This window comes from Trachymyrmex cornetzi, unplaced genomic scaffold (genome assembly GCF_001594075.2).
Source record: "Trachymyrmex cornetzi isolate Tcor2-1 unplaced genomic scaffold, Tcor1.1 scaffold230, whole genome shotgun sequence".
NCBI classification, from domain to species: Eukaryota; Metazoa; Arthropoda; class Insecta; order Hymenoptera; family Formicidae; genus Trachymyrmex; species Trachymyrmex cornetzi.
In genome coordinates, this window is record NW_017296957.1 from 1,438,839 (window position 1) to 1,452,689 (window position 13,851).

The 13,851-nt window shown below is 33.2% G+C and overlaps 1 protein-coding gene across 1 annotated transcript in view; it reads left to right on the forward strand.

Moving 5' to 3' along the window:
• The window catches only part of Fife (regulating synaptic membrane exocytosis protein fife), a 182,279-nt gene that overhangs the window by 39,497 nt on the left and 128,931 nt on the right, over positions 1-13,851 (forward strand). The window contains exon 2 of the mRNA XM_018507283.1: positions 3,682-4,004. Within this exon, the coding sequence (XP_018362785.1) occupies positions 3,969-4,004 (36 nt within the window). The 5' untranslated portion in view covers positions 3,682-3,968. The remainder of the gene's footprint in view (positions 1-3,681; positions 4,005-13,851) is intronic.

Here is a 13,851-nt window from a genome sequence, read left to right on the forward strand (position 1 = left end):
AGATAAATTAATATACGCCGGAGTATTACGAGCGCGAAGCGCTTGAAATTCCATTCCGTCCATTGTTCTAACCCATCTATTCGACGATATCTTCATTTTTCTCTCGAGTATACTCTCCTTTCCACGATTATATATTCTTCTGTGATGCTCTCGCTTCTTTGATACTTCTTCGTCTTCTCCTTTTGCTTCCAAAGATTAGTATAATTATGTCATCGCCACGTCCGATTGCGTTTTCACTCTGTCATCAAGAGAATTTTGCTTTTCTAGCACGAACATGAAATTTCTCTCTTCATTTTTTCTCTTTATTATGCTCTCTCTCTCTCTCTCTCTCTCTCTCTCAAAATAAAAAATGTTTTACTTTCTTTGTGCTTTTGCTGAAAATACTTCAGTTAACGACTGACGTTTTTAACAAATATTTATCATTCACTAATATTTATACATACTAAGGAAAACTATGCGACAAGTTATATTACACGAAAATCCTGATCGCATGAGAGGCCGGTAATAACAAATTTTGGCCACAATGACATTAGAACGACGGTGAAGCGGCAACGCAGCGTTAATCCTGTCGAGCAGAACGGTTAACGAAGCCATTTACATCGCAATTACTATGATTCATGTAACCATGAAACCCGGTTGCAACCGAAATTTGTCTCGTTGCGCGGCAGGTTAATTGTCTGATCCGCGGAATGCGACGTGGAAGAGAGTGCGGCTTCTAAAACGCACACGGCAAGACAAGTCGACTGCTTTCCGCCGCGTGAAATCAGTTCGCGTTGCGCCGGAACTGCCGTGGAAAACCAAAAGTTTGCCAAACGACCGCAATTGTAAGAGAAATTAATTAACGCTTACGAAAGACAGAATTTCCCATTTAACTAGATTTTTCGGATATAATTTCGCAATATTGGCAATTGGATATCGATAAGTTTACTATCATTTAGAAAATATTTATTCGTAGTTAGTTGAATTGCTTGATTAAAAACTTTTAATTGAGGAAACTAATAATCTCAGAGTGTTTGTTGCTTAAGTAATATTTCTCTCTCTCTCTCATTGTAAGTTTCATAAATTAATGGTATAAAAGAGAAAAATTTCTTTTCTTTAGCAAAAATGTTTTCATTTAAATTTGTTATTTTAATATTATTAACTATCTATAATAATCGTTTAAGATAATAATTATCTACGGATAAAAATACAAGAACAGAGCGGGTCGATTATAAATATCTTATTATCGTTTTTTTCTGAGTTCCTGTTTTTAATTTAATAAAGCTTTTTAACACATTTATAGATTTTAATTTATCTTCTTTTTTTTAGATAATACATCTTTCTTTTCTTTAAATATTCATCACAAAAAAGCATGTATATGTGACGTGTATCTGTATAGGAATGTCTACAATGTAATGAACTCGCTAAGCTCAAATAACTGTGCAGATCAATCATATATCCCTATGGGAACCTCGTTATTATAAAAAAAAATATAGGTTACCATCACCTGAAAGCCATATAAAATAACGTATACACATGCATACGTATAATCTGTACAAATTCATTATTAATTTAGATGCAACATCGTTACGGAGTTTGAATTCGTAATTACAGTGCCATCGCGGTCAACTATGCTTGTGGGAATCAAGAGCCTCTAGTTGCTGCGTGGATGATTTCCTTGATTGAAATTACAGCTAATGAGGACAAGTGCATATTGCAGCGCGTCGGTACGTTGATTAAGTTCAACAAACTTAGTCTTCTCCCGCGATCTTTAGTGAGAAATTATACTTTTAATAACTCAAAGTCATAATTTCAAACACGTTATTCTCGTAATTAGATTTTATTTTTCTCTGCCATAAATTGCAGTTGCAATTTATCTAATAAAAATGTCCGATTAAATTTTCTTCAGATTTTTCAACTACAATATAGATACGAATGAGTGTTCATGCATAACTGTCGCCGCATAAAATTAATGTAAATACTAGCTTTTGTCTTAAATATGGATTGCAATTTACATGTTTTATTTGTGCAAATAATTATTAATTTTGAAAATGGATATTTTCGAGTTTGCTTTTGGAATTCTGATTCCATTCCAATTCCGGTTCATGCGTGTGACAATATGCGTATTTGATTTAATCGTTTGAAATTGAAAGTAAATATTTAAGTAAATAGTTAATAAACTATATCAACAAAAATGTTATACTGTTTATTGCTATTGAAAAAATTAGAAATACGAAACATTTATATTTTATATTTAAAAAAAACTTTCTGAAAAAAACTTTATATTTTTATCATACATCGCTACAGGGAGGGATATTACGACTATCATGAATGGGATACACGACTTATAAAAAATTTACAAATAATGTTTATAAATAAGATGTAAAATGTCACGGTACTTATAAAATGTGTTTATAAATTTTTATTAGGGAATACGAACGATAAATATATATGGGATAGAGTTGAGTATTATGAGCACTTTAAGAAAACATTTTGATATTTCTTGCATACTGAAGATTAAAAAAATTTTGTTCCTATCGTTTGATAGGTTTGTTGAAGGTTGTAATACATGGTTGCGCTACTTATTCCATTGACAAATCAATTCAATGATTTCATTAATATATTAATTATAAGAAATAAAAATCACAACACAATACTAATGTAATTAGAAAGGCATATGACAGAGTTGCATTATATAAATTACTCTCAAATTATCCCCAAATTACCCTTCGTCCTATTTTTTTTGCAGAATAAATCCTCACGTGGCGTGAATACTGAATTTACCTTAATAAGGTTGACATTATTAAAACAAAGTATTATTAAAAATTATAATTACATTATCGCTATTTCAGTCAAATAACGTAATTTTATTAAAAGAGAAAGGGAGGAGTGTGTGTGTGTGTGTGTGTGTGTGTGTGTGTGTGTGTGTGTGTATGTGTGTGCTTAGAAACTTATTATTAACATAACAATTTTCAGATAGCTAAATATCGATTTTTCGTTAGGAAAGTAAGATTAATCATTTCACAACGTGTACGCGCTCGCTCTCAGAAACTGACTTCTCTGCGACGAAACAAAGCCAGATATTAATTTACGCGCGCAAATATTTGTTTGCGTCTAAACTTTCTAACGAGGTTACGTTCAACCAAACATTCCTCTCAAAGCAGCTAGCCTGCGAGAGGACTGTTTACGAACTACAAAGTGGTATATGACGCGGGAACTTTGAAAATCTCAATACTGCCTGTAAAGCAGAAATCCATTTACTCTGCGCTTGAAATGAATCAGAAATATTTTCATGGGCATGATAGAGTGCTCGAATAATTCAGACCAAAAGTGGATCAAGTCATTTATCAAATTCATTTGAAGCATAAAGTCATAAGTCGTATGAATGAACGTTATAAATGATGGACTCACTTTTGTGTGTGTAAACCCTTTAATCGCATATAATTAACTCTTACTAATATATTAGTAGTTATAACATTTACATATAATTTTTTTAAATACAACAATCTTAGAAATATTTTCTAAAAATGTTAAAGTATACGTAAGAATCACTTAATAATTTTTATTAAAGTGATGAAAATTAATAAAAATTAACGATGAAAATTAACTCGACACGAATTGACACGAATAACTTCGTAAATATATAGTAAAAAGCCAAAAAAGTCATCGTGTATATTAAGTACATCAATATTTCGTTTTCAGAATCGCGTGACATCGCAGCCACTCATGTCACTCTGAAGACGAGTAATGACGGGCACAGGAGATGCTTTCACGGCAGAAGAGCGAGCCGCACGGCTCCATGTTACACCAATTAAGATTCCGCAGTTCTAAAGAGATCACAAAACTGTGGTGAAGTCAGCGATCGCGTAGCAGACACGGGCCTTTATGCCGGTACTCAGCATCAGGAAGTGACAAGAGGCGCAACTGGGATTTAGGAATCCTCCGTTTCCTCCATTGAGATTAGGCGGGATCGGAACAGAGTCGTCAGGATGTTGCGCAACAACGTAATGTCCTTCATGAAGAAGGTAAGCACTTCGTTCTATGTACGCGAAGTTTTGAAATTGTAGGTTATATTTGTTATAAATATAAAATGTTACCGAATTATGGGCAATATAAGGTTATTTAAATAAAATTATTTATTATGCTGTTTATTCCAACAGCTTATCGTTGTTCCTACTTTCTGAAAAGATTTTAGAGAGTAGGTAAATACAATTTTAATAATCGAAAATGATGAGAACTGAGCTTTTAACATATGTAAGGGAGAGTTGGTTAAATCGTATCGACGATTAAATCGTACCTCCATTGTACTTTCTAAACGAAACATTTTTTTTAAAGATAATGATACTGATGTGACGCTGGTAATATGGGTTAAGAACTATCACTTTTGTTTTGTCTTCGAGTCGTCTGTTTGACATTCAAAATTGATTTTGTTCGGTGTTTGATCTAAGTTTTGATAAAATTTACCTAAGGTGTTATCAGTACAAGATGGGTAATTGAATTATAGTGTCCTTCAGGGTTATATAACTGATATTTAAACTCTTTTCGAGTATAATATCAAATTAGCAAAATATTTGTAAGTTATGTTGTTATTGGCAAATTTGTAAAAATAGAGGGAGTTGGGTAAATCGTACTTGTCGCTGGTCTTTATATTATACCGGTACGATTTTCGCAAGCAATATGTGGAGATTATGATAAAAAAAGGACCTACAGTGGACTGGATTCAGTGTGTCAGGTGCTCTAAGGGTTGCACGAAACCTGTAGTGACAATCCTGACATTTGCCAAAACTGTTTAAATAAGCGCTTAAGAAAGTGATTACTTATCAACTATCGAGTCTTTCTATTAAATTTTTCTATTGAGTCTTTTTATTGAATCTTTTTTTTGTGACGGAAAAATCCGTAATTGATTTTATTTCTAAAATTTAGTTTGTCAAAATATTTGAGATATTAATATTCTGAAATGTAGTGCAATGATAGTTTAAATCACACAATTTAAGTATTGCTTTTTACTTTGTTTTCTTAAATGAGTTTAAAAAACACAGAGTAGTCTAATTTCTGTTTTTATAATAGAAAAGTTTTTATTATACCTACTTAAATATGTACACTTAGTTTGAAATTGAAAATAAATTTATTAATAAATGAGTTTCAAAATTAATTTTGTTTATTTTCTTAGTAAACAAACTGACGTTATTTACCGTCATTTTGACGTTAAAGATGTTATTTTAACGTCAAAATGACAATAAGCAACGTCAGCTTGTTTGCTATATTAGAAGTACGATTTAGGAATCAGGTGGTACAATTTAACGACTCGGTTTCCAAATCGTACCGAAAGCTACTTTTTTTAAAAATCTAATTTAAACAATAATGTAATGTTTATACAAATACTAAACAAAACGTATATAAATACGTGGGCATTAGGAGTTACCGCTAGATATTTATTGCGTAATATTAACTGATATCTATAATATCTACAATTACAATTTAGGACGTTTCGGCTAACAGTTTTGAGCCATCATCAGCGCAATAATAATTACCGCTTCTCAACCTACACGCATTGTCGAATTGCATCTTGCAAAATCGCAGCTCCGATCAACCATACTCAAGTTGCATTGGAAATGTGGTGAGAGATAACCATCTTCAACATAGTTAATGTTGTGCCATTCAGTTGCTTAGCTGAGTGGAATAGATAGTAGAACCCGAACTAATAATTGCAACAACATATTTTTTATTAAAAAAATTGGTACTAAATAATATTAATTGATGTATGTTGGTCACAGTAACTCACCCCATCCCCAATCACAACTGTAAATGAATCCAAGCATCGTGAATACATTACAATAAATTACAACTCGATGTTAAATAAGATTAAAACGCAAAATGGCAATAATATATGGAGAGAAAAGTCCTCTGCGATGTATACATAATGACTATCCGTTGGATTTTACTTTTGAGATTTTGAATAACAGGATAAAGAAATTAATAAAAAAATCTAATTGTACGAGTAAAGGGCTTCACACATGAAATGCATAACAGAGCATAAGCATAACATAAGACTGCTGGACCAATGAGCATCTAGCATAATGTCGCCACATTAATTTACATAAGATGCTCATTGGTTTAGCGGCTTTATGTTATGCTTATGCTCTGTTATGTATTTCATGTGTGAAGCCCTTGAGACCTCTATTGATTCTATCAGAAAAGAACATATTAAGTGGTTCACAATTCCGTTTATTAATGGTATTTCTAACAAGTTCTGTAAATTCATTAATGGTATGTGTCACAGAGTGGCTCATTACAGCATTAATAAATTAAATAAATTTATTAAGGTGCACACAAAGATCCATTGCCGAAGTTTTCCAAAAGAAATGTAGTTTGCCAAATAGAACGTCGAGATTGTGATGCTACATATGTAGGACAAACGGGAAGAAAATTAAATACGAGATTAGAAGAACATCGCAATCATATTCGTAGAGTTACATCCGCTCGTTCGGTGATCACAGAACATAGAGTTAATTTCGGTCACGACTTTGATTGGGAAAATGTGAGAGTTCTGGATTCTGAGAGAAATTACAATAAACGATTAATGTCGGAGATGCTTTATATAAATCATCAATCAAATGGTCTTAACATGAAAACTGACACTGAGGCTTTGAATCATGGATACATAGAAATTTTCAATAAGCTATAATATGTTTGTTTGTATTATTGACCGACACGTTTCGTTCGGGCGACACGTTTCTCTTTGTACTAAGGAAGTAATTATGATGTACATCGCAGAGAACTTTTCTCTCCATATATTATTGTCATTTTGCGTTTTAATCTTATTTAACATCGAGTTGTAATGTATTGACGATGCTTGGATTCATTTACAGTTGTGATTGGAGATGAGGTGAGTTACTGGCCAACATATATCAATTAATATTATTTAGTATCAATTTTTTAAATAAAAATATGTTGCAATTATTAGCTTGGGTTCTATTATCTATTATCTATTCCACTCAGCTAAGCAACTGCCCATGTAGAAATTTGTTAAGGATGGCATTATGTAACATATTTCTGAGGCCCTTATCGGGATTTGATAGGGATGTATTAATTTTATAAATACTTATTTATTAGGGCTAACTTATAAGGGCCTGGAAAGGATTTATTAGAGATACCGTAAATAAGGCTTCCTTATTTATATCTGATGAGGCCCTTATCGGGATTTGATAAGGACGTATCAACTTTATAAATATTTATTTATTAGAATTAACTTATAGGTGCCTGGAAAGGATTTATTAGGATGCCATATTAGTATGTTATTCTCCAGACAAAAATAAGCGACACGTATTTTTTTATATGTGCCTATACGCACTTTTAAAGGATAAAACACTCCTTGGAAAAAAATTAATTTTTCTCTTTCTCGAAGCGAATATCGTCGGAACTGTAAACAATAGAAAAAAAATTTTCTAAAAGAGAAAAACCAATTTTTTTTCTAAAGAGTATTTTACCTCCTAAAAGTGCGTATGGGCACGTATAAAAAAATACTGACTGGATGTTCAGTTAAATTGCACAAATTTCTATCAGGATTATATTGACAGATATATCACAGCTATACATTCATTAACATTCAGTGTTCGTGGATCATCGAAGTAGCAGTTTCCGTACGATTACAGAGGTCAAAGCAACGCGAATGGTGGTTCGCATTCGGATGGGTGACCGCTTCAAATTTACATAAAATTAATTCCCGTAATATTTCCTCATAAGGCCCTGATAATTTTTCCTTATAAAAGCCCTGATAATTTTTCCTTATAGGGCTCCGATAATTTTTCCTTATATAGGGGCCTGATAAACAATTTGTTACATACCATGTAGGACCCAAGTAATCTACCCTAATAGGCCCCGATTAATTTTAGGGTATACTTATAAGGCCCTTTTTTAAGCCCTAACAATTTTCTACACGAGTGGCACAAGATTAACTATGTTGAAGATGATTGTTTCTCACCACATTTCAAATGCAACTTGAGTATGGTTGGTCGGAGCTGCGATTTTGCGAGATGCAGTTCGACAATGCGTGTAGGTTGAGAAGCGGTAATTATTATTGCTGATGATGGCTCAAAACTGTTAGCCGAAACGTCCTAAATTGTAATTGTAGATATTATAGGTATCAGTTAATATTACGCAATAAATATCTAGCGGTGACTCCTAATGCCCACGTATTTATATACATTTTGTTTAGTATTTGTATGAATTTTAAGGAGTCCATTAATTGTATTTTTCTTTAAGTTTTTTTAATGTAATGTTTATTTTCGCAAAAGTATTGTTTTGTTTTATTGCCAATGAACCAAAATTTAATATAAGTATAGAAATATTCTGATATCTTCAGTACTTTTGTTTACAATTTTGTTTAAACGTTAGGGGGTACAATATATATAAGCGACTTTCCCCTACACAATATGTATATAATATTAAAAATAATGCTGTCCATGATGCTATCAAATTTGCAATGAAACTGAAACTACAAAACATTACTTGTCACAGATTGGATCTTATAGAATTATAGTTTCGTTCGGTATACACTGATTTCGTTCGTATCTTGATCGGAATGCGAACGAAATCACATTTATTTTCGAACGAGTATTTTTAGACGTAATGAAATGTAAAACCATGCAGATACGAATTATACGCTAAAATGTCCATAATTACATCATGGGAGCCGAGCCGCGGAAGCTGCTCAGTAATCTGCTGTTTGAATCGAATCAAGATAGAAAACCCTAGTAATCGATAGATCGTGCCTGGGGTACGCATTCGGTTATTTAACGATCGTTTTATCCTCATGGATACTCCGGGAACATCGAATATTCAACAGTTAGCATCGATCCCTTCGAAATACGGAGCATTTGGAATGGACGATTCCAATACCATCAGATCTGACCTGCGCCTAAGACCCAGGATCGTGTGCGATTAGGTACACAGGTATAGCAGGATCGGGCTTGAGATCAATGTCAACGCAGAGCTTTTATTCGTGCAAATCGGTCGTTATCTCACAAAAGTCACTTTAGAATTGTAAATTTTCCTTTAACACGATATTTCCATTCTCTTTATCAATGGAAACTGTTCATTTAGCATTAATTGTGCTATGTAATTTAAGCACTCGATAACTAAATACCACAAGCTCGCATTTTAACGTCATAATGTTATAATATACGTCGTTGCAACGATATATATGATTAAAATTGAATATTAAAATCTGCCAATATTGGAAATTAATATTGTTACACTGTCATAATCGCAAATGTCACAATATCTAACGTGACGTTAAAATGATATGAGATACTTCTATATTTATTCCAATTATTTGTGTGTGTGTGTGTGCGTGTGTGCGCGCGCGCACGCGCGTGACTGTTGTATTTTTTAATAATAATTACAAGATTGAAAAATAGAGAGAAAAATACAGAAAAGAAAAACATTTTTTTCTTATTTCCATCGTTCGGATAAATCGTTGCAATTAATTTAATTTATTTTTGTGTTCTGGATATTTGTTACAAAACGAATTGATTCATGAGAATTGAAAGCTGGAAATTCAGTTATATATAGTTAGAGTAATAACGTCATGACGGACTCGCTATTAAAGGACAAGCAGTTCGCACTCACGGCACATGTACTCATGACACAAGGATTACATCCTTGATCTTCTCGTGTATAAACTTAATCGTGCATAGTCAGCGTTTCTTTACATGTACATCCCGCTTTTCTCTGTGGAAAATCTCTTTGCGCCACGTTCGCGCTTTTCCAAAGGTTCAGTATGGCTCAGCCGAGAGGAAAGCTTTTGCGTGTGGCGCGTTCCTTCCAACCGGTGAAAATGTTTGTATCGTCGGTTCTCTCTTTGCCTTCTGTGTTCTCAGCTTCACAGTAGCTATGGAATTTCTATGTATTATCTCCGGTGTTTCTTCTCACTTTTACCTTTCTATTTACATTAATAAGAATACTTAGAAAATACTTAGAAAATAATCTGATTCTTATAATCCTTCAATTTCAGTTAATACTGACTGCTTAAATGATATTTAAAAAAATATTAAAAAGTATTATGTTATATTTTAGTTTCTTCTTTTATTTAAACATTTGATACACATTTGATAACAAAGTTGTTTTTCTCACCTGTTTCGTTTTTATGTTTCTTCTGCCTGCCTGTTTCGATCTCTTTCTCCTCCTCTCCCCCATCTCTTTCTCTCTCTCTCTCTCTGCGTGTTGTTTTATTTTTATATGTCTTTTGGAATTATATCAGACGAAATTCTGCCGTAGAGACACTTTGCTACTGTTATTACATTCGCTCTAATACTTTTTTTTTAAACTACACCGACCTGCAATATTGTTGAGTTGTTCTATGCTTTATGAAAAATTCTCAAAGAAATTTTTACAATTATAGTAGTATACATATAATGTTCAAGAAATGTAATTGTTTTTGTACATTGATCATAAAAGGCAGCATTTCGCTTAGATGTAATTCAATGTTCCTTAAAACGCTATTTCTTTTATAATTTAAAAAATTTTATTTAATAAAGTATATACTTCTAAAAGAATATAACAGTAAAATGTAATAATATTTTATCCTTATATATGAATTCTTATTCTAACATTTGTCTAGTTGGCTGTCCTCTCCACTTAACAAAATTTTAACGAATAAATTATATAATAATGCGCTATTTATGCGCTTCTGCAAGAAAAAATTTTTGCGTTCATTTCGCTTATTGTTAGCTAAAAAAAATTTTTTTTTGTGAGAAGGTTGAGTAGGTTGTCAGCCTCCCCTTCCCCCCACAAGGGATGAATATGACTGTTTGCTCCAAAAGAGAAGTGCTTTAAGGGATACAGCGCAAAAATTGAAACTATGTGAATATGAAAGCGCATAAATAGCGCATAAATCCTGTGTATTTAATTTTCCAAATCGGTTGTTATTATATGACACGTAAAGGGGTTGACAGTCTATTCAGTCCTCTTACAAAAAAATTTTTTTTGCCTAAATGAAATGAGCACAAAAATTTTTTTTACGGATTTTGAGAGCGCATATATAGCGCATTATTATATAATTTATTCGTTAAGATTTGATTAAATGGGGAGGGGGCAGCTAAAGCAGACGTGGGAAGTCCCTCAAAGGTTGCAACGCAAAAATTGAAATTATGTGAATATGAAAGCGCATAAACAGCGCATAAATCCTGTATATTTGATTTTCCAAATCGGTTGTTATTAATACATGAAGGGGCTGACTGACAGCCTACTCAGCCTTCTCACAAAAATTTTCTTTTTGCCTAAACGAAATGAGCACACAATTCTTTTTACGGATTTTGAGAGCGCATAAATACTGCATTATTATATAATTTATTCATTAAGATTTGATTAAGTGGGGGGGGGAGGGGGAGGGAGCCAGCTAGGCAGATGTCTTATGCTATATAAGTTTGATGTTTCTTTTCATGATTTATTTTCCAATATTTTCAATAAAATTTGAGTTTATTCGTGTAGTCTATTTAGATATTGAAAAGCATTGCTTTTAAGCTACCCTACTTTACGATCGCGATATTTCTTTTCCACACACGAACGTTTTATGAGATGTTTACTGATCTTTGAGATGATATCGATTATGTCTATCGAGCAGTCGTTCCGAAATTTATCGAGTTCATGGTGTAAGTTTATTTATTTTTCCAAATATGGCGTCAATATTCGGAAGACACTTTACGAGAAACCTTAAAGGTTGATCGTGATACGGCGGCAAAATTCGCTTTTATAGCCACGATGCCGACGAGACTCTTGGCAATTCTTCTTTAATGCCACCGTTATTTTCATCGTTAACGCGGGAACTGAATACCACTAAGATTATATCGAAGATCAAACAGGTTTCATACATATTTCGTTACGTGTTAATATTCATAACGTAGAGATGCTAACCATGTATACATAAGTTGGCCTCGCAGAGAGATCAATTACTAATGCACGAGTGAAATATGAAAGTAGATATACGTATGATATTCCTTTCATATAAATCAGATTTTCGATAATGAAAATGTTACGAAAATATTATCTGTGTTTTGACATTTTTCGTGCAATATACATTATGAAACGGGTACTTTCTATTTAATGATACAAGTCGACATAAATGTCATTCTATCTTATAATAACAAAAACAAAACGATAGACTTGTGTCACTAAATGGAAGGTATCCAACATAATCATTGCGGTCAAAATATTAAGCTTTATATATTATATTGAGAATATGCCTTTTATTTATAAGCTTGTATTGGTTGGCTGTTATGAGAATAAAAAAACTAGCGCAACTAAAAATAAAAAAATATCAGTGTAAGACTTTCGTTTTAAAATAAAATGTCCGGTAATTTTTTATTTAGAATATTTCCCCTCGTATATATACGACTTCATCATATCGTCACGCTGCTTTTCAAGTGCTCGCAATTTCACGACTTGGTTCAAAATTTCTTTAAAATATGCCAGGAACATATCACAACGCGGCAAAATGACGCATAATCTCGTTAAAGGTGTGCTTCGCTTGTCATCTTCATTCTCGATGGGACCAGAATTTCCCCCCTTATGGGACCAGAATTTTCAACTTTTCCTGCATCTCGTATCTCCATAGCGAAAATCTGTGTCGTCCTACTAAATCATCGTACCTTTTCCGACTTGCCGCATCTCTTCGCCCTCATGCGATATCGTAAGCAAACTTTTATTAACAAACTTTTGTCATAAAGTTGTATCAGTGCTAACGACTGGAATTCGCAAGCTTGTCATTCCCAGTGTCATGAAAAGAAGAAAGGCTCTTATCGAGAAAAATCATAAACACCACGAGAGAAGCGCAAACCGATCCCCATGACGCAAGCAGCCCCGACGAAATTTTCCGCTGACGCGCGCATTTTCTCCGTCGTGGGCTGATCGTAACACCGGCAAAAGCGAGAAACTCTAGAAACTTGAGAACGAGGATGAAAGGTCGGATCTTGCACCGACGTGGAAATTGTATGGAAAATGCGGCGCACGCTGCACCCACGCGCCAGACGGCTTCGCTACGATCGCGCCTTAATACAACGCGCAGCGTTTCCAGATAGAAATGTATTGCTACATATTATTATAAGTGCTGCAGTAAATGCTGTAGTACCTAATACAGTTGTTGCTAGTACGACGCTTTCTTATTCCATTTTGTTATTTCCCTGCGGCGGACTATTATTTCCGAGTATTTCATCAGTTTTCTATTGACAAATTATTTTTGTGGTCTGTATAAGTGCATTACATTATTTACACATACATGCAATGAGTTTTGTAATAAATAATTCCCAGTAAAATTAGATGTATGTTTAAAGGACATTTTTGTTTAATATTATATCAAAGAATCATTGCTATTTTAGATATATAATTTTTTACTGAATGTTCAATAATTCGCTAATTTTTATTTTATGCAATTAATTTTACACTGTACACGTTATAGAAAAGTGATAATCCGCAGCGAATTGTGAAACATTTTCGGATAACTTGAGGATGATATTTATGCTTAAACTATTACGAAATTAATCAGAGCAATTAATACTTAATCTTTAATGCTGTAGTTTTTAATCTAAGAGACTGTTTTACCGAGAATTGTTTTCAGGATAATACTCTTTCGTTGAAGCACGGAAGTGCATTTTTCTGAATCTATATTCATGGGAAAAAATCTTCTACACACCATTTACAAACGTTGATAGTGGCTATTGCTTGACTACATCCAATATTGTTATCGGATTTTATAACGCATTCGGAATCGTTTTTTTCTACGACATTCCTTCGACAAACAATTTCATTAATGCACTGGGAAAAAAATCTAACTGCATTAATTGGGATTCTTGTTGAAAATAGATAAATCAGAATTTG